Source organism: Rhinoraja longicauda, chromosome 3, assembly GCF_053455715.1.
Source record: "Rhinoraja longicauda isolate Sanriku21f chromosome 3, sRhiLon1.1, whole genome shotgun sequence".
Lineage (NCBI taxonomy): Eukaryota > Metazoa > Chordata > Chondrichthyes > Rajiformes > Arhynchobatidae > Rhinoraja > Rhinoraja longicauda.
In genome coordinates, this window is record NC_135955.1 from 37,016,439 (window position 1) to 37,038,915 (window position 22,477).

General features: G+C 44.6%; 1 protein-coding gene across 1 annotated transcript in view; it reads left to right on the forward strand.

Moving 5' to 3' along the window:
• The window catches only part of LOC144592239 (paladin-like), an 88,722-nt gene that overhangs the window by 63,292 nt on the left and 2,953 nt on the right, over positions 1 to 22,477 (forward strand). Inside the window, exon 16 of the mRNA XM_078396771.1 lies at positions 4,714 to 4,869. Coding sequence (XP_078252897.1) covers positions 4,714 to 4,869 — 156 coding nt within the window. The remainder of the gene's footprint in view (positions 1 to 4,713; positions 4,870 to 22,477) is intronic.

Below are 22,477 nucleotides of genomic sequence, written 5' to 3' on the forward strand. Positions count from 1 at the left end.
GAGTTGGACCAGAGGACAAGATCAGGCCTCATGTTGGTGATGGCTCTCTCTGATGGAACCGTAAGCCGTTGGTCCACGTCCACCAGCATCTGCCAATCCCGGGCTGCCTCCAGCTGTCCAAACCTGGTTCTTGGTGGAATTTTCCGTTGCCTTTGTTCCCCCTCCCGAACAAAGGTAATTGGCGTAACTGGGTTGGTTGTTCTGGGCGGCAGGGCACTGTTGGTTGTTCTCCTGCTTTCCAGAGTCGCTGCCAGGCATTTGAGCACTTGATTATATCTCCAGGTGTATCGTCCTTAGGAGAGGCTCACTTTACACCCAGTGAGGATGTGCTTAAGTGTGGCTGGTGTTGAACACAGGGGGCATGATGGATCTTCTCCCAGCCATTGGTTGAGATTTTTTGGGCTAGGAAGGAAATCATAGGTTGCCCGAATGAGGAAACTTATCCTGCTCGCCTCCATCTCCCACATGTCCTTCCATGCTGATCTTCCGGTTTTCCACACTCTCCCATCTCATCCACTGGCCCTGTTTAGCTTGCGACACAACCTTGGCACACCTACTCGACTCCTCCTGTTGGCGGACTTTGGCCGCGACCAACTTCCGGCGCTCCAGTGAGGATGCCTTGTTCCGGCAAGGTCGCTTTCTGCCAAGCCCCAAGCCACTTCCGTGTTGGACTTGCCCTACCATGTCGTCGTGGTGGAGAGCAGATTTTGCCTGCTGTGTCGCATTCTTAGCCGTCCACTTTCCTGTAACTCAGCGGGACAGGCAGAATCTCTGGACAGAAGGAATGGGTGACGTTTCGGGTCGAGACCCTTCTTCAGAAGAAGTTTGAGTTACTCCAGCTTTTTGTGTCTACCTTTGATTTAAACCAGCATCTGCAGTTCTTTCCTACACATTTTTATTTGCACTCCAATATCCCTCTGTTCTTCAAAGATTTTCCTCATCTGTCCTAAATGGCCTCCCCCTTATTCTTAAACTGTGGCCCCTGGTTCTGGACTCTCCCAACATCGAGAACATTTTTCCTGCATCTAGCCTGTCCAATTTTTCCTGCATCTAGCCTGTCCCTTAATAATTTTATATGTTTCTATAAGATCCCCTCTCATCCTTCTAAATTCCAGTGAATATAAGCCCAGTCGATCCATTCTTTCATCATATGTCAGTCCCGCCTTTCGGGGAATTAACCTGATGAACTTACGTTGCACTCCCTCACCAGCTAGAGTGCGGTCCTAACCTCCTATGTACCTCATTGGAGACTTTTAATTGTACTTTATCAGACCTTATCTTCACTAAATTTTGTACCCTTTATCATTTATCTGTACACTGTGATAGCATGCAACAAAAGCTTTTCATTGTACATTAGGAAACTAATGTACAATGTACAATAATGTACAAAGGAAACTAATTTTCAGACCAGCAGCTGAATGATATATTTTGCTTCACATTGGAAACATTGTCCTTTATTTCAGATTTACTTCAGATTCTGAATCATCCTTATAATTTACAGCAACCTTGAACTACTTTTCTGAGTGAGGTCCTGTACTGAGGTTGTTTTTTATGAGGCACAGTAGTTTACTTTGGATCTATATTCACTGAAGTCAGCAAATGTTTTTACACATGAAAATTAATCCGACAGATGTTGTCTATGTTGATAATGGTCAATGGTTCGGCTGTGATGAGAATTTGCTGTGATGCGGAAATAAAAAATATATTTGGTACCGTTAAATAGTTGAGATCTGAAGCAGAAAACCTGCTTTGTTGTAAAAGGAGGTCAGCAAATTCTCTGAAGTTAATTTATAATTGAATCAGTCCGATTAAGCCCCACTATTCTACAACTATTTAAGGCGAGATGCTTCTATTTCTGTTTCATGTGCTGCTCCTGCAGTATAAATCTACTTCCACTAACCAGGAAATCACATTTGTGTTCACCTGTTCAGATGGCTTCTTCTTTGACCCAGTGCCGATGTAGGTAAACACTATCAGCACAATAAATAGTCCCTAAAACTGGATTCAACCATATAATTCTAGTTAAAAGCTGACAAATAAAATAAATGTCTAAATTTGCCATAATACCCACATTGGTCAATTACTGATTGTACCACTTGTTCTCATGAAATAAAATGTACAAATAATTTCAGTTGAAGACCAAGATATAAGTTTCACTTGGCATGTGGACGGGTGCCCTCTCTACTCTAATCCACAATGGAGATGATGATGCTGATGGGTCAGCTAGCCAGGTGGTGACTTCACAAGATATGCTAATCAATTGGCAGTTGTGCTAACATAACTCAAGTAAGTATTGGAGGTAATTGCTGTAAAGATCACTTGGTGCAAAAAGTGTTCTCTATCATTAACTAGTGCAATGATATCTCCAGTCCTTTAGGATTGTCCTAAAAAATGTCTTTGCCCTAACCAGCTTTGCCACCAACAACTCCATCCCGGTGTAGTTTAGTTTTCCTTAGTTTAGAGATACAGCACGGAAACGGCCCCTTCGGCCCACCGAGTCGGCGCCGACCAGCGATCTGCATACACTTGTACTGTCCTACACACTAGGGACAATTTACAATCTTTACTGACAATCTTTAACCTACAAACGTTGGAGTGTGGCAGGAAACCACAGCACCCGGGGAATACCCACACAGTCACGGCGAGAACGTACAAACTCCATACAGGCAGTACCCGTGGTCAGGATTAAACATAGGTCTCTGGTGCTGAAAGGCAGCAACTCTACTGCTGTGCCACCGTGCCACCCTTTCAGGGTGCACAACACATCTTCCATAAGCTCCTCACATGGTTCAGAAGTCTGTAATTGTGGAAAGCCGCCTGACTAAAACAGAAGGTGTACTCTGGCAATGAGAGGAAAGGGAAATATGAGCTTGTGGATATAATGTGCCAGACTTGGCAAGAGTGAGCACGAAGGCTGTGAGCTGAGGCACTCCATAGATGGGAGGTCATCATCTGGACACAGCTTTAATGATATCATCTTTAGATGCCCTCACTCTCAGGTGGACAGAAACCATCCCATGGTGGGGAGATTTCTTGGTGACCCGACCAATAGTTGTCCTTCAAGCACCTGGTCATTATCACATTGCTTTTCACGGGAGTTTTCTGTGTGCAGATTGCCAGCTACGATTCCTCTCTTACAAAAATAACCATGCTGCAGAAATACCTCATTAACTGGGATTGCAAAAGGCATCAAAAAGCGCTGGTTTGTTCTTAGTCTTTTTTAACCTGTTATTTTGGTCTAAAGATTTCAGTGGTTGAAAAGCTGTGCTGCCCGGGGATTATTGCTTGTATGGTGCAAACCTGCAAAAAACAACATTACAACACACACAATGTGCAAAATGTGAGACGCAGGGACAACAGTTGCTGGTTTTGAAAAAAGATACAAAGTACTGGAGTAACTCAGCGGGTCAGGCAGCATCTCTGGAGAATATGGATAAGTGGCGTTTCAGGTTAGGATTCTTCTTCAGACTGATAATAATAGGGGGTTAATGCTGGAAGTGAGGTGGGGGAGCAACAATGCTTGGCAAGTAATGGGCGGATACAGGTACTGGCAAATGGTCAGACAAAGGCCCGAGATGAAAAGACAAAAGGTAGTGTGCATATCGGTGGAAGGGGGCGGGAAGAAGGGGAAAGGGAGAAATGGGTGCGCATCCGGGGGGGGGGGGGGAAACAGGGAAGAGAGGGGGCAAATAAAAGGAGATGGGTTGTTACCTAAAATCAGAGAATTCAATGTTCATATCATTGGGTTGTAAGCTATCCAAGATGGTAGCAATATGATGTGCTGCTTTTCCAATTTTCCTTGTTTTTTTGCCTCTGTGATCTTCACCATGGTGGGACTCTTTTGCATGAGAACCATTGTTTGTTGTACCAAGGTCATTTTGGGGCAGATTTGCCTTTGAATTATGTGGAACATGGCCAATATATTTGGACATGAATCTGGATGCCCAGGGCAGAAATGTTGATTGAGTTCACAAAAACACGAGAAAGAAGCCAAAACAAATTTGCCAAAAGGAAAATCAAACTATTCTGAAGGATTCTATTCTGAACACATTCTTTAACGGCAGGGAGCGCAGGGGGATGCGGGCTAATCTTTTAGAGGTGTTTAAGATCATGAGGGGACTAGATAAGGTAGTTGCACAGAGTCTTTTACCCAGAGGAGGGCAAGCAAGAACAAGAGGACATTGGTTTAAGGTAAGAGGGGAAAGATTTAATATGAACCTGAGGGGTAACATTCTCACACAGAGAGCGGTGGGTATATGGAATGATCTGCCAGAGGGGGTTGTTGAGTCAGGTACTATAGTAACATTTCAAAGACATTTGGACAAGTACATGGATAGGAAAGGTTTAGAGGGATATGGGCCAAACGCAGGTAAGTGGGACGAGCGTAGATGTGACATCTTAGTCAGAATGGACAATTTGGGCCAAAAGACCTGTTTCCATGCTGTGGAAACTTCAATTTCCATGACTCCATGGCTGATACACAGGTGAATGCCAGGTCGAGATGCATTCTTTAAATAATGTAGGCGAATGCCTAAATGCTGTTGTAAAAGCCTCCTCCTATAGTCCATGTCCAGGGTCCACACCATTCATGTGTTGTGTAAACTTTACAGGAAAGATGCTGATGTTGGTAAAACAGATGCATGTTTGAACATTGATTCATTGATATATGTTACTGATGTCATTTCAAATAATTATTTGTTATCTTTATTTCAGTCAAAAGGGGCAAAGGATAAAGATACTGCCGAAAGCTTGCACTTGTGTAGTCTACAATACCTAGAGAGGTACATGTACCTCATTCTTTTTGACACTTATCTACACTTAGAGAAACCAGGAAAATGGGAAAGAACCTTCAAAGATTGGATGACGGAGGTATGAGATCAAAACTCAGCATTATTTCAGATGACCTTAAAGCGATTATTTGGTGTGATTTTTTGTGTTACATTGTATGAAATCCTATGACAAAGATTTCAAAATGACAATGTTTTTCCAAATGGCATTTGTGGTATTTGATATTCCATTTGTTGCTAGTTTGAAATAGCACTGCACATGACAATGCTTTCTTAAAGAAGATAAGAAGCACATTGTGGATTGCCGAGGGTCCAAATGAGATGTATCATGGATAGCCAAGGGAAACATGGATGAAAATTGCAGGGGCTTTGACCATGATAGTTCAACCATCCAGATCTACAGGATCAGTGCCTGAGGACTTAAGAATTGTAAATATTATCTTTCTTCAAAGAAGGGTGTAAGAAGTAATAACTTGAGAAATTCCAGGCCAACCAGTTTAACCTTGTTTAGAAATATAGTCAAGAAAAGAGTTAGCAGTCTTCTGGACAAAAGTGGTTCTACTCGGGAAAGCTAGTCTAGATTTGTTAAAGGCAAATCATGTTTAACTAATGGGGGAGTTATTTGATGCAAGTAACAGATAGGATTAACGAGGAAAACACAATTGATTTTGTGTACATGGACTTTTAAAAGGGTTCTCTTAAAATGATGCATAATTGGTTTGTCATAAAATTGTAAACCTTTTGAAAGGGCTTTAGCTGGGTAGACAAAAATTCAAAGGTCTTTTTTTATTGTCACATGTACCAATTAAGACACAGTGATATGCGAATTACCATACAGCCATACGAAAAAAAAGCAACAAGACGCACAACTACATTAAAGTAAACATAAACATCCACCACAGCGGAATCCCCTCATTCCTCACTGTGATGGAAGGTAAAAAGTCCAGCTTCTTCCTCTTTATTTCTCCCGCGGTCGGGGCAGTCCAGCCATCTGTCGGGGCGATCAAAGCTCCCGCAACCGGTGGTCGAAGCTCCTGCGTTGGGGAGATCGAAACTCCCGCATCAGGACGGTCGAAACTCCCGCGGCTTGGAGTTCCCGATGTCGGTCTCTGACCAGAGACCGCGGGCTCCGTGATGTTAAGTCCGCAAGCACCCATGGTTGGAGCTCCGAGGTCGATCCCTGGCAAAGGGATCGCGGGCTTTGCGATGTTAAAGTCCCCTAGGCACCCACGGTGGAGCTCTCGAAATCGGTCTCCAGCAAAGGCCGCCAATCCTCGATGTTCGGCTGCAGTGCGGACGGAAATATGGAAACAAAATCGCATCTCTGTCGAGGTAAGAGATTAGAAAAAGTTTCCCCCAATCCCCCCACCCCACCGAAAACAAGCTAAAGAACACTAAAATTATACATTTAACACATACTATTTAAACACAAAGAAGGAAAGGACAGACTGTTGGCAAGGCAGCCATTGACAAAGTATTAGGAAATAGTAGTAGAGAATAGTTCTTTATCTGATCAAAAATTTATATTTAAAAACGTATGTGGGGTCTTAGACAATATAAGTACAGGCATAGATAGAGTACAAAGACCACCAGACTGATATCTGCCTTAGTTGCCTTGGCAACATCTCCTGTTAGTTGTACAAGGCGTTGGTGAGGCTGCACTTGGAGTATTGTGTTCAGTTTTGCTCACCCTACTATAGAAAAGATACCATTAAGCTGGAAAGAGTTCAGAGAAGATTTACGAGGATGTCGCCAGGAATTAAGGGCCTGAGGTACAATGAGAAGTTGAACAAGCAAAGACTTTATTCTTTTGCGCGCTGGATGCTGAGGAGTGATCTTCCAGAGGTGTATAAAATGATGAGGGCTTTAGATGGGGTGAATGCACAGAGTATTTTTTCCAGGGTAGGGAAATCAAGATCTAGATGGACTAGGTTTAAGGTAAGAGGAGGAATATTCAGTTTAGTGTAGTGGCCTGGATACAGTCAGAATAAAGCTAGACACCAGGCAGGTTTCAAGGGATCTTTAAAGCTGATAACTTGCATCCATGCACCACGAGTTCCACCAAAGGGATGAACAGTAAAGCCCCTGAGGAGAAACCCCATAGCCTTGGGCAGTCCCTTGTCCCTGTCCATCTAGTGCTGAGGGGGATGACCCAAGGAGTGGCCTAATCCCCATGGACTGCCACATTAGTTTAGTTTAGAAATATAGCATGGAAACAGGCCCTTCAGTCCACCGAGTCCACGCCGACCATCGATCACCTCTACGCTATGTTATCTAACTTTCGCATCCTACACACTAGGGGGAATTTATTGAAGTCAGTTAACTTACGAACCCGCACATCTTTGGAATGTGGGAGAAAGCCCAAATGGTTACAGGGGGGGACATACAAACTCTGCACAGACAGCACCAGTCGTCTGAATCAGACCTGGGCCTCTAACACTATGAGGCAGCACTCTATCGCTGCATCACTGTGCCACCCTTTAATAGGAATCTCAAGGGTAACTTGCCACTGAAATGATTTGACCTAAACCTTTCTGCCTTCAACTGCTGACCAAGATGCCCCATCTAAGCTAGTTCCATTTGCCCAAGTTTGGCCCTTGTAGAGTCATAGTCTTACAGCGTAGAAACAGGCCTTTCGGCCCAACTTGCCCACATTGGTCAACATGTCTCATCTACACTAGACCCACCTGCCTGTGTTTGCCCCATATCCCTCTAAAAATTTCCTACCCAGGGGAGTGAGACTGTCTGGTTGCTCGCCTTGGAGCAGCACAGCCTAATGGGACAAATAGCCTACTTTTGCACTGCAACATTTCTTCCTCTCTAAAATTAAGACCATCCATGTTGGTATCTTTCCCATGATCTTACTTTCCTTCTCTGTACTTGGCCTGATCGGCAATACCCCATCAAATCCACCTTGATCCTGAGCTACTTTATAGTTTCTACTTCCCTTATACCAGCTGCATTTAGTTTCGTTTTGTAGTTTCGAGATACAGTGCGGAAACAGGCCCTTCAGCCCACCGTGTCTGCACCGACCAGCAATCCCCGCACATTAACACTATCTTACCTACACACACTGGGGACAATTTACACTTATACCAAGCCAATTCACCTCCAAACCTGTATGTCCTTGGAGTGTGGGAGGAAACCAACGATCTCGGAGAAAACCCAAGCGGTCATAGGGAGAACATACAAACTCTGTACAGACAGCACCCGTATTTGGGATCGAACCAGGGTCTCCGGTGCTGCAAGCGCTGTAAGGCAGCAACTCTACCGCTGCGCCACCGTGCCGCCCCTTGGCGTTTTATGGAACTTGATTGATGGAATTGGAGAATTCTCAAAATTTCTCTAAACAACAGATCTTGTACATTCATTTCAGTATGAAGATAATGTCTCATGTGAAAGACTGCATCTTTGATGTACTATATCTTAAGGTAAAAGCCCTCAGCTTGTCCCAAAGTGCTTTGTAACCAGTGAAGTCTGTGGTCTCGTGTAGGAATTGCAGCAGCCAACTTGCAACAGCGTTCCCGTAAATATCTATCTTTGGAAAAATTAAAAAAGATGTGACCATGTGTGTAGTGGGCAGTGATCACTCCCTGCCTCGATCTCGAATCTCACTGGTCCCAGATGGTGGAGCTGTTTTACATCCTGGTAATCAGCTGTCAAATCTCACACAGGACACAATGGCTTTTGGATAAGATGGAGCAATGAGAGTGACCAGTGTGGGCAACAGCACTGAGATAGTAAATGGGAGGGAGGCTGGAAGCACTGTATTCTTTGAGTGGAACCACATTTCTAGACCAGTGAATTTGATACAAATGTAAATTCATAAAATTCTGCCACCATCTGCTCCCTCTTTTCCAGTGGTAGGTAGCCATCTTTATTTTCAGTCAGAAAGTACAGATGATAGCAATTATTAGACAGGGCAAATGAAAGATGTTTAAACTTCTGGACATGTCTTACGACTGCAAACAAAAGCCTTGTGCATTATATTAAACACCTGTTAGCTGCTGACAATCTTTGCCGTCAGGCTTTAAACGGTGGCTGTCTTCTGGCAAACAGATTAACATGTCAGCAGCTCATGAAAGTTAGGCATGACTTTTAGCTAAGATTATTAAACAAAGTTTGGAAAGATGTGATTGTAAAAGGATTTACAATTGATGTTTTCATACCCAGCTATTGAGTCCCATTAGTCCGATCAAATATGTCTTTTGACATTACACTGTATCTTTCATGAGCTTCTGCAAATGATTTTACAAGAAAATTCCACAATATAAGCAGCTGAGTTTTAGCTACCATACATTAATCTTTACTGTCAGGTGGCAGTGAGACTAAACATTGACTGGATGTAAGATGTACAGCATGCTTTGCAGAGTGCACTTTCAAGGGAACGTTCAAGAGTGAACTGTGAAGAGGATGCTATGAGGGTGACTTGGACAGGTTGGGTGAGTGGGCGGATGCATGGCAGATGCAGTACAATGTGGATAAATGAGAGGTTATCCACTTTGGTGGCACGAACCAGAAGGCAGATTATTATCTGAATGGTGTCAGGTTAGAAAAAGGGGAAATACAATGAGACCTGGGTGTCCTTGTACATCAGTCACTGAAAGTAAGCATGCAGGTACAACAGGCAGTGAAGAAAGCTAATGGCATGTTGGCCTTCATAACGAGAGGAGTTGAGTATAGGAGCAAAGTGGTCCTTCTGCAGTTATACAGGGCCCTGGTGAAACCACACCTGGAATACTGTGTGCTGTTTTGGTCTCCTACATTGAGGAAGGACATTCTTGCTATTGAGGGAGTGCAGCGTAGGTTCTCGAGGTTAATTCCAGGAATGGCGAGAATATGATGAAAGACTGGAGTGACTAGGCTTGTATTCACTGGAAATTAGAAGGATGAGAGGGGATCTTATAGAAAAATATAAAATTATTAAGGAATTGGACATGATAGATGCAGGAAACATGTTCCTGATATTGGGGGAGTCCAGAACCAGGGGCCGCAGTTTAAGAATAAGGGGTAGGCCATTTGGAAATTAAATGAGGAAAAACATTTTTACACAGAGAATTGTGAATTTGTGGAATTCTCTGAAGGCAACAACAGAAGGCAATGGAGGCCGATTCACTGGATGCAGTCAAAAGCAAGTTAGATAGAGCTCTTAGGGCTACCAGAATCAAGGGGTATGGGGAGAAGGCAGGAACAGGGTACTGATTGTGGATGATCAGCCATGATCAAATTGAATGGCGGTGCTGGCTCGAAGGGCCGAATGGCCTACTCTTGCACCTATTGTCTATGTATCTATGTAAATCATTCTAAAATGTTTCATTCCATTTTTTCTTCATTCTCCAGATATTGCCATTGTTGATTGGCACAATGTTTATTGCCTCATATCATTCACAATGTATTTTTTTCTTCAACCATGGTATTGTACTTCTCCACCTCCTTGGTCATAGAGTTACGCAGCAAAGAAAGAAAGAAAAGGAAGAATTCTAGCAGCCCAACTCAGCCATACCAACCTTGGTGTCTTCCTGGGCAGGTCCCATCTGCCCGCATTTGGCCCATATCCCTCTAAACCATTCCTAACCACAACCTGTCCAACTGTCTTTTAAACATTGTGAGTGTAACTTTGCCATTACCATTTCTTCTAGCAGCTCATTTTATTTACCGACAACCCCTGTATGAAAAAGTTGCCTCTCAGGTCCCCTTTAAATCTTTTCCTTCTCACTTTAAATCTATGCCTTCTAGTTTTAGACTCAGCCAGACTGTGAACATCCACTCTATCAATAGCCCTAATCATTTTATAAACCTCTATAAGGTCACCTTTCAGCAACCCCTCACCCTCAGCCCCTTCAGGGCAAACCGTCCTAACCTAATCAGCGTATCGTTACAAGGCCTCCAATCACTTTAATATCCTTGCCATTATTTTCTGCATCCTCTGTAGTTTAATTGCATCCTTCTTGCAGTCTGGCAACCAAAACTGCACACAATATTCTGGTTGTGTCTATAACTAAGTCCGATGCAGCTGCAACATAACAGCCCTATGCATGACTAAGGAAAGCAAGCATGCAAGACACATTCTTCACCACCTTATCCACCTCTGTTGCATCTTTCAGGGAACTATGTACTTGTACCACCAGGTCTCTCTTTAGAGGGTAGTAATAGATTTCAGCAACAGCGTTGATAAGATTCCAGATGGTAGACTGCACTGGAAGTTTAGACAGTGTGGGATCCAGGGAGAGTTAGCAAACTGGATACAGAATTTTCTTAATGTTAGGGGGCAGATGGTGGTAGTGGAAAGTTGTTTTTTGTACTGGAGGCCTGTGACTAATTTGACAGATGGACAGGTGGAAATCATTGATTGTGGGGTGACACAATGGCACAGCAGTAGAGTTGCTGCCTCACGGCGCCAGAGACCTGGATTCGATCCTGACTATGGGTGCTGGCTGTGTGGAATTTGTATGTTTTTCCTTGGACCATGTGAGATTTTTCCGGGTGCTTCGGTTTCCGTCCACATTCCAAAGACGTGCAGGTATGTAGGTTAATTGGCTTCTGTAAAATTCTCCCAAGTGTGTGGCATAGATGTAGTGTATGGGTGAGAGGACGCTGGCGTTGTTTATTCGCCGCTTCTCCGTTAGGATAGTTTGTCTGTTTGTTTTTATGTTATGATTGTTTATGTAAAGCGCTTTGAGCTTCTGGAAAGGCGCTATATAAAATAAATGCTTATTATTATTATTATTATTATTGTTGGTCAGCGCAGACTCGGAGGGCTGAAGGGCCATTTTCAACATGGTATCTCTAAACTTTAAACTAAATTAACAAGGATTTTAGGGCACCCTCCCTCCCTTCCCTCACGGCGGTCCTCCATGCTCTCGTCGACCGCGGGTCGACCCGCGAGGCATCGCCGCCGAGGCCTCACCGCTGTCGACGCCCCACTTCACGCTTCTGTGGTGTCGACCCGGGCCCTAGCTGTGGGCTCCATCGGTCGCTTCGACCGACCTGGACTTCTACCCGCGAGGCCCTGGCCGGGCCCCATACCGGGCTTCTGCGTGGCGAACCTTCTATCAACCCTCCGGCCACATTCCCAGTCAACAGCTGCAGCCCGTCGGGAAGTTAAGACACAGAATGCTGGAGAAACTCAGCGGGATCTCTGGAGCAAAGGAATGGGTGATGTTTTTGATCGAGACCTTTCTTCAGACCAGAGGTGCTGGAGCAGCGCTGCGGTGAGCTCCGGCAGCACTGCACCCCTGGTGAGGGGGTGGGTGGGGTGGGGTGGGTGAGGGTCTGTGACTCAGGGTTGGCGGTTGGACAGTGATGCGCTGGCTGCCCATTGGTCCGCGCAGCCCCGCCACCAACACATTCTAACGCGGCGTTGGCAACACATTCTAACAGCGACGGTTGGGGAGTGGCGCGTGCACCACTCGATAGCGCGGGGCCTGTAGCAAATGTTAATCCGGCCCTGGTCATGCCACTTTTGCATCAACTCCCTACACACGGGTATTTACAGTGCCAATTACCGTACAATTCCTCATGTCTTTGTGCTGTTAAAAAACTATTTGGACAAGTACATAGACAAGCTAGGACATTATTCCTTGGACCTCAGGAGGATGAGGAATATTCTTATAGAGGCGTATCAGATTGTGAGGGGAATAGATAGGGTAGATGTACAGTCTTTTACCCAGAGCAGGATAATCAAGAATCAGAGGACATAGGGTTAAGATGAGAGGGGTAAGATTTAATAGGGACCTGAGGGGCAACTTTTTCACACAGAGATGTTGGGTATATGGAACGAACTGCCAGGGGGAATAGTTGAGGCAGGTACTATGATAATATTTCAAAGACATTTGGGCAGGTACATGGTTTAGAGGGATATGGGCCAAATATGGGCAGATGGGACTAGTGTAGATGGGGTATCTTGGTTGACACGGGCAAGTTGGGCCGAAGGGCCTGCTTCCATGCTGAATAACTAACTGAATATAAATTTTCAGATTCAGCATGCTACGACATTCAAACTCACTAAATTATCGATCTGAATCTATGTATTTCTCGTCTAATAATACAAGCAATATTCCACTGTACCAACATTCTAACATTATATAGGTTACCCTCCATTAGATAGGTCTGCATATCAAAGTGAAAGTGGATAAAGCGAATGTGTACAAAAGCCCACAAGTAATAATGATTCAATTGGTGTGAGTCACAGAGCAGCAAAGCAAAATACAGTGTATGGTGGTCAGGATATATTAAACTTGAAAAGGCACAAAATGCTGGAATAACTCAGTGGGTCAGATAGCATCGTTGGAGAACACTGAGACGATGTTTCGGGTTGGGATCCTTCTTTTGACTCAATCTAAAGAAGGGCTATGATCCGAAACGACACCTACTCCTTTTCTCTAGAGATGTGCCTGACCCGCTGAGTTATCCCAGCAATATGTGTCTTTTTTGGTAAACCAGCATCTGCAATTTCTTGTATCTAAATATTTAACCGTATTGTGTTAGAGAACTCTAGCTTAAACTGAGATTCCCTTCAACCTTGCTAAATGAGCAGTAAACCCTTATGCCTCACCCCTATTCTATTATATCTATATTCTCTAGGTTTTAGAAGAATGAAAAGTAATTTCATTGCAGCATGCAAAATTCAAGGGCTGGACCAGGCAGATGCAAGAATAATGTTCATCTGGCTGGGGAGTCTAGAACTAGGGGTCGCATGAAGGTAGGGATTGATCATTCAGGACAGAGGTGAGAAGGGATTTCTTCAGCCAGCAGCTAGTGATTCTGTGAAATTCTCTAGCTAAAGGAGCTGTGGACGTTGGGGATCTATGGGAAAGCAGTTTTGAATAATAGGGGAATGGGAAATTCTAGGATATGAATTTAATACAGGAAAATAGTGCTGAGGTCAAAGATCAGCCGTGAATTTATTGAATGATAAGGGGCTGAATGCTCTTTTCCTGCTTCTATTTCTTACATACTTAGTTCTAACTCCCAAATCTTAACCACTAACCTCTCTAACCACTGACCATAAGTGAAACTCCTACATTAGCCACTATTATTCACCACTGACTGGACCACTAACAATAAATTAAAAAACTAACACTAACTTGACATCCTAATTAATAATAATAATAATATTCATTTATTGTCATTGCAACGAGTACAACGAAATTAAAAAATAGCCAATCCTGACGGTGCGTACAAACATATATGCAATAAATGCAAAAACAAATAAATACATAAATACAATTAAATACAATTATATTAAGTACAAGATTTTTTAACGGTGTTGCCTAGTGCAAAGCTAGTGTTCAGTTCTCGTATGGCCCTGGGGTAAAAACTGTTCTTAAGTCTGTTTGTTCGGGATTTGATCGACCTGAAACGTCGACCAGAGGGCAGATGAACAAACAGACGGTGGCCGGGGTGGGATGGATCTTTTATTATTTTGCCTGCTCTACTGAGGCAGCGTAGGCTGAACAGGTGCTCCAGGGAGGGCAGTGAGCAGCCGATGATCTTCTGGGCCGTCGTGATGACCCTCTGAAGGGCCTTCCTGTCCTTTTCTGAGCAGCTGGCATACCATGTGGTTATACAGTATGCCAGCACACTCTCGATGGAGCAGCGATAGAAGGACAACATGAGCTTCTCCTGCAGGTTGGTTTTCCTGAGGATCCTCAGGAAGTGGAGTCTCTGCTGTGCCTTCTTTACTGTGGTGATGGTGTTGGTAGACCAGGTAAGATCCTCTGCGATGTGCGTACCCAGGAACCTGAAAGCTGGTACCCTTTCCACACAGACCCCATTGATGTAGAGTGGGTCGTAATCTCCACTGGTTTTTCTAAAGTCAATTATAAGTTCCTTTGTTTTGGAGGAGTTCAGGACCAGATTGTTCACTGAACACCATGCTGCCAGCCTTTGGATTTCATCCCTATAGGCTGTCTCATCTCCTTCTGAGATGAGTCCAACCACAGTCGTGTCATCCGCGAACTTGATGATGGTGTTGGTGGGATGGGTGGTGTTCAAGGTGGGTCAGTGCAGTGTGAAGAGCAGTGTCGATGGCATCCCCTGTAGACCTATTTGCTCTGTAGGCAAACTGGTGTGGGTCGAAGGTGGGTGGGAGGCTGGCTTTGATGTGCTGCAGGACCAGTCTCTCGAAGCACTTTGTGATGACCGGTGTGAGTGCTACCGGACGGTAGTCGTTAAGACCGCTGATGACAGACTTTTTCGGCAGTGGGATGATTATGGCGGACTTCAGGCAGGGAGGGATGGTGGATTTTAAAAGGGACAGGTTGAAGATTTTTGTGAAGACCTCAGATAATTGGTCTGCACATTCCCTCAGCACTCTGCCCGTCACACCATCGGGGCCTGCAGCTTTCCTGGGATTCACTGCTCTGAGCACGCGCTTAACATCATACTCCTGCACAGTGAAGGTGTTGCTGTCAGGTGCTGGAGAGGGTGTTATGTCTGCCACTGTAGCTTTCACCTCGAAACGAGCAAAGAAACAGTTAAGTTCCTCTGCCAGCGAGGCGTCGCCGTCGGCAGTCGTGCGGTTGCTGGTCTTGTAGTTGGTGATGTGCTGGATGCCTTGCCATACCCGCCGTGGGTCATTGTTGGAAAAGTGGTCCTCAATCTTCCTCTTGTAGGACGCTTGGCATCCTTGATGCCTCTCTTCAGGTTGGTTCTAGCAGCACTGTATAGAGCTCTATCACTAGACCTGAAGGCGGTGTTACGGTCCTTGAGGAGAGACCTGACATCCTTTGTCATCCAGGGTTTTTGATTGGGATACAACCGGATGCGTTTGTCGACGGTGACATTGTCAACACAGTTTTGGATGTAGCAAAGTACAGTTGATGTGTACTCCTCCAAGTCCTGATCCTCAAAAATATCCCAGTTGGTCCTTTCGAAGCAATCCTGCAGCTGCGAGGAAGCTCCTTCAGGCCATGTCTTAACAGTCTTTATGGTGACTGGAGCTTTCCTCCTGAGTGGGGTGTATGCTGGAGTTAGGAATATGGACAGGTGATCTGACTGCCCCAGGTGTGGTAGTGGTGCTGACCTGAAACCCTTCTTAATATTTGAGTAAACCTTGTCTAGTGTGTTTTTCCCCCTGGTAGCACATCTTATGTGTTGTTCAAGTTTCGGGAGAACTGACTTTAGGTCTGCATGGTTGAAGTCCCCGGCTATGATGTGGGCTGCTTCTGGATATGTGCTCTGTTGTGAGTTTATTGCACCGAGCAGGTAGCCTAAAGCTGTGCTAGCGTTAGCATTCGGTGGGATGTAGACTGCTGTTACTATAACCCCTGTAAATTCGCGAGGAAGGTAAAAAGGCCTGCATTTAACTGTTAGGGACTCCAGATCAGGAGAACAGTGGCTGTCTATGATTTAGATGTTAGTGCACCAGCTGTTGTGCACGTAAATGCATAACCCCCCCCCCTTGCTCTTACCGGAGTCGATGTTTCTGTCCCAATGAAACGCTGTACGCCCGGCTAGCTCAATGGCTCCGTCTGGGATAAGTGGATGAAGCCATGTCTCTGTTACTAAGAGAATGCAACAGTCCTCCACGAGTTTGTTTGCTGATATCTGTAGTTTTAGTTCGTCCATTTTGTTGATGATGGATCTGGCGTTGGTGAGAAACATGCTGGGTAGCGGTGGTTTGTGTGGCTGTCTCTTTAGCTTGGCAAGTATACCGGACCGGCATCCTCGCTTTTGCTTCCTGTTTCTCCTCCGCCTGCGACGCCTGTTCGCGCCGACAACTATCCACGGAGCGCCCGGTGTCCTGGCTATCTCTTCCGGTATATTTCGCGGGTTTGGAAATTCGCGCACAAGGTCCCGATTGCACTGGAATCCTATGATCAGAAGATCCTTTCGGTTGTAGGTAGGATTTGCCTGATTTTCCTGATTTTCCTGACTAAAATTGACTAACAGACATAACACAGATAACACACATAAAACGCACCGAAAGGGAGAGCTGTGAGCCGCTGCGTCCGTGCGCGCCGCCATCACCGCCGCCTTTACCTTGATTTTCCATCTAATCCCACCATTTAAATGTTAATCCCAAATCACTAATTTAAAATGATATGATGATATGTAAATAGTCTCTTCAATAACTACTTGTAATAGAGCCGGATACCTGGGAATGTGACGAGAGTAGATAATTAGGATTAAGTTTGCCAATATCCATGACGGCATAATCACCCAATTACTTTCCCTTGCTGTGTAAGTTTCCACAGTTTTTCTTATTATATTTTTATCTTCCAAAACTGATTTAATTATTGACACGCTATCGAATGAAATTTGTTTGTTAAACTACAATCAATGGCGATTAGCTAAGCTACTGAATGTGTGAATTACAAAAAAATGTTGGAAGCTGGACAAAAAGTTGTGCAATTTAGGGTTGTGAGAAGTGTTCGGTTGTGTGAGGACGTTTACATGTTTGGCTAAAGATGATACGATGTGAATACATGAAATAGGGTGCATAATCAAGTTATTGCTTGCCATGTTGGAGGAAGATGAAAATTCCATAGTTTAAAGGATTATAATTGTTTGGGTTCCATAAAGAGCACACATAAAGTGCTGAGTAACTCAGCGGCAACACAGGCAGCATCTCTGGAGTGCCAGGATGGGTAATGTTTTGTGTTGGGACCCTTCTCCAGACTGATTGTGGTGGGGTGTGTGAGAAAGCTGGAAATGAAGAGGGGTTGGCCAAGCCTGGTGAGTTACTGTATAAATGAAAGATTCAATGCTCGTACAGTTAGGTTGTGGACTACCCAAGAAGAAAATGAGATGCTATTCCTCTAGTTTGCATGTGAGCTCACTCTGACAATGGCGGAGGCCCAGAACAGAAAGATCAGCATGGGAAGGGCAGTTAAAATGGTTAGCAACCAGAAAATCCAGTAGGAGTTGGCAGACCGAACGCAAGTGTTCAGCGAAACAGTCGCTGAGTTTATGCTTGATCTCACCGACGTAAGGGAGGCCACATCGGGATGCAGTAGATGAAGTTAGAGGAGGTGCATTTTGAACCTCTGTCTCTCCTGGAAGGACAGCAGTCGGAACAGCACCTCATTTTTCGCTTCGGAAGCTTACAACCTAACAGTATGATCATCAAATTCTACAATTTTAGGTAAATCACGTAAAAACCGTAACCCTGATTCCCCCATTTCCTATCCCCCTCTTTTCCATGTGCCCCACCTGGATGCACACCTGTATTTCACCAGCCCCCTCCCCCTATCGGTCAAAATCTTCACATTTGCCGTTGATGGAGAAGGAATACACCAGGTCGATCAGGCCCCTGCAATGTGCTGTAAGAGCTTCATGACCATGAATGAATGTTTCCATCCAACAACATATCAATATGGTCCGAAGAAGGGTCTCGACCCGAAACTTCACCCAATCCTTCTCTCCAGAGATGCTGCCTCTCCTGCTGAGTTACTCCAGCTTTTTGTGTCTACCTTCGGTTTAAACCAGCATCTGCAGTTCCTTCCGACACATATAAATATGGTCACATGAACTTTATCTTCCAGTGTCCATGGTATATCAGCTCTCTTCAGATAAGTCATGTGGATAGGATTGAAGCAGATGCTAGCCATGTTGCAGTTTTCATCTTTTTGTGAAATGAATATGGCTTTAAATCTGCTTTTGCTTGCTTCAAGAATTGTCTGTAGGGTTGTGAAAGGACTTTTTAGTCATAGTAATACAGTGTGGAAACAGGACTTTTGGCCCAACTTGCCCACACCAACCAACATTCCAATCTACACTAGTCCCACCTGCCTGCATTTGGCCCATAACCCTCTGAACCTGTCCTATCCATGTACCTGTCTAATTGCTTCTTAAATATTGTGATAATCCCTGCCTCAACTACTTCCTCCAGCAGCTCGTTCCATACACCCACCACCCTTTGTGTGAAAAAGTCACCCCTCAAACTCCTATAAAAAAAATTCTCATGGTTTTTAGTTTGGTTTAGTTTATTATTATCACATGTACCGAGGTACAAGGAAAAGTTTTTTGTTGCGTGCTATCCTGTCAATGAAAACACCATACTATGGCGAGTCTGGAGGCTCGTTCTTTGTTGAAGAAGTTTATTGCGACCACAATATTCGATCACAAAGTTTACATAACGAGATCACAGACAACCATTAAAACTAACTCTTCTCTTCGTAGAAATCTCTCAACTGGCTCCTTTAGGCGCCAAAGCCGCACGTGACCATACTGTCCAATCAGCGATCTCACTCCCCGGACCAATCCCTACGGTCGCACCCACACGTGACCTTGCTGGCCAATCTGAGGGTTCAACATCTAGGACCACTCTCTATGGTCGCTACAATACATGATTACAACCAATCTGTCCACAGTGCAGAGATATAGGATAGGGCACGTACGTGAGGATGCTATTCATTGACTATAGCTCTGCCTTCAACACGGTCATCCCCACCAGGCTCATCACCAAACTCCACCAGCTAGGCCTCAGCTCGTCGTTATGCGACTGGATCCTGGACTTCCTGCTGGAGCGACCGCAGGCAGTGAGAATGGGCCCGCACCTGTCCTCCACTATCACCCTGAGTACCGGCACACCAAAGGGCTGTGTTCTGAGCCCCATGCTCTACTCCCTCTTCACACACGACTGTGTTCCTGCATTTGACACCAACACCATTGTCAAGTTTGCAGACGGCACAACGGTGATCGGGCTGATCACCAACGGTGATGAAACAAAATACAGAGCGGAGGTGCAGAACCTGGCGGACTGGTGCTCTGATAACAACCTGTCCCTAAATACCACCAAGACCAAGGAGCTGATCATCAACTTCCATAGGTCGCACAACGGGGAATACGCCCCGATCTTCATCAACGGGGACTGTGCGGAGTGTCCAGCTTCAAGTTTCTGGGCACTCACATTTCGGAGGACCTAACATGGTCCAATAACACTGCTGCGCTGGTCAAGAAGGCACAGCAACAACTGTTCTACCTAAGAACACTGAAGAAGTCTGGTCTACCCCAACAGCTGCTGACGACATTCTACCGCTGCACCATAGAGAGCATCCTAACACATGGCATCCCTGTGTGGTACCTCAGCTGCACGGTGGCAGAGAGGAAAGCTCTTCAGCGGGTAGTCCATAGAGCTCAGAGGACCATTGGAACACAGCTACCAGCCTTGGAGGGCATCTACAACACACGATGCCTCAGAAAAGCCACCAGCCTCCACAAAGACTCTTCACACCCCTGCAACAGTCTGTTCGAACTTCTACCATCGGGCAGACGATACAAGGCCTTCTACGACCGCACATCCAGACTCAGGAACAGCTTCATCCCCAGGGCCATAGCTGCTATGAACCGGTCCTGCTGAGCCGGATGGTCACATCGCACAGTGATCCGGCACAGATCTACTTGCACTTTATTCTGTTTTCAAACTGTTACAATTTGTTTCATTGGGTTGTTTAAATTAATACTGACTAGCTAATTAAATTATTGTATCGTATGGGAGGTGCATTCCCAATCTCGTTGTACCCCTGTACAATGACAATAAAGATATATTGTATTGTATTGTATTGTAAAGGCATTATGTTTAGTGCAAGATAAAGTCTGTTAAAGATAGTCCAAAGGTCTCCAATGTGGTAGATGAGAGGTCAGAACTGTACTCTAGATGATGAGAGGACAGTTCAGTTGCCTGGAAACAGCTCGGAAGAAACTGCCTCTGAATCTGGAGGTGTGCGTTTTCAAACTTTGGTACAACTCTGCAATTTCTTGCTGTTTTGGATGAAGCTGTTCCCAAACCATTCTGTGATGCATCCTGATAAAATGCTTCTACGGTGAATCTGTAGAGGTTCGTAATGGTTGTTTGGGGCAATGCTTTGATGTGGCTGGTCCAGGACAAATTGCTGATGAAACTTCTTACTAAGAACTTGAAACTTTTGACCACCTCTACTTTGGCACAATCAAAGTCTACCAGGATGTGTGTACTGCTTCACTTTGTGAAATTAATCACAATCTCCCTTGTCTGTCGACATTGAGGGAGAAGTTATTGGGAGAGTTCATTGTCTTGGCACCAGGTTACGAGATTCTCAATCTCCTTCTTGTATTCGGTCTCGTCATCATTTGATATCCAGCCCACTACGGTGGTGTCGTCTGCTAACTTATAAATTGAGTTGGATTGGTATTTGCTTGCACAGTCATGAGTGTATAAGGAGTAATGTAGGGTGCTGAGAATACATCCTTGGGGGACACCAGTGTTGAGGATTATTGTAGAGGATGATTTATCACTTATCCTCACTGATTGTGGTCTGTTGGTCAGGAAGTTGAGGATCCACTTGCAGAGGGGAGTGCTGACTCCAATTTCCATGAGTTTGGAGATGAGCTTGGTTGGGATAATGGTATTGAAAGCAAAGCTGTAGTCTGTAGTTTTCCAGTTATGTTTGAACTGTCTTCGTGAGCTACCAACCAGTCTTCAGTTACCTGATATGGATTAGCATCGGAAAAGCAACAGTCCCCACATCAAACCCTATACCCTGATCACCAATTCCATGGATCGCCGGAGGTTGCAGGGAGCCCTGATGGTTGTCTATGAAATTACGAGAGGCATTGATAGGATAGACAGTCAGAACCTTTTTCCCAGGATGGAAAAATCAAATATCAGAGGGTATAGGTTTGAGATGAGAGGGGCAAAATCTAAAGATGTTCGGGCAAATCTTTTACACAGGGTGATGAGTGCTTGGACTGCGTTGCCGTGGGTGGTGGTTGAGGCAGATACGATAGTGGCATATAAAAAGCTCTTAGTAGGTGTACGGATATGCAAGGAAAGAAGGGATATGGATTATGTTCAGGCAGATAAGAGTTGGTATTGACATCATGTTCGCACAGACATTGTGGACCAAGGGGCCTGTCCTTGTGCTTTACTGTTCTATGTTCTATGTTCCTTGAGGCTGAACACACATTAGCATTCACCACAATGGCATTCTGACTGACTCCACTACAACACTGTCAACTTTCACCTTGATGATTTAATCAGTCTCAACAGCTACATCACAACATCTGCTACTGAAGTCTTCATAATGCTGTGTTAATTTTGCTTGGTTATTTAATTGCCTACCTTGCTGTTCTCAAAGTTGAGCTCATTCAGCAATTTGTGTACAGATTCTGCATAAGTTCTTTAGTTCTATTTTGTTGTAGTTGCTCCATTTTTGTCTCATCTTGCCTTAAAGGATGCCAGAGAAATATATGAGGAAAGGATGATATACTTTAATACAAGGTCTTAGTTTAACAATCCTTACACTGGTATCTTAATAGTCGATTATGTGGTTAACTGTCTGAATGGTGTTTGTAAAAACCTGCTCAATTTAGCTGCTCATATAAAACAAGAAATATTGATGCTTGAGTGCAGAGGATGCCCTGAGGTTAAGAGCAAGGCAATATATGTTGCAACTTTTTAGTTTCTTTCATTGCTATTTTTGGGTCCCTGCTGTGTGCATAATGGCTGCCACAATTCCCTACCAAACAGCAGTAAGTACACTTCAAAAGTACTTCAGATTTGTTTTCTGCGTCAGATGTGGAGTTGAAGTGGAATGACTATGTAGAATTTTCAATAGGCTACACATTGCTATCATCACATGTTATTTGAAGTCTGATGAATGAATTCTGATCAAATTTCTTGGTCTGACTGAGAGCCCCATTGTGAGGGTTGATGTGTGTGTGGGTTTGGTTACTGCTGGAGTCTGTTAGTTTAAAAGCTTTGA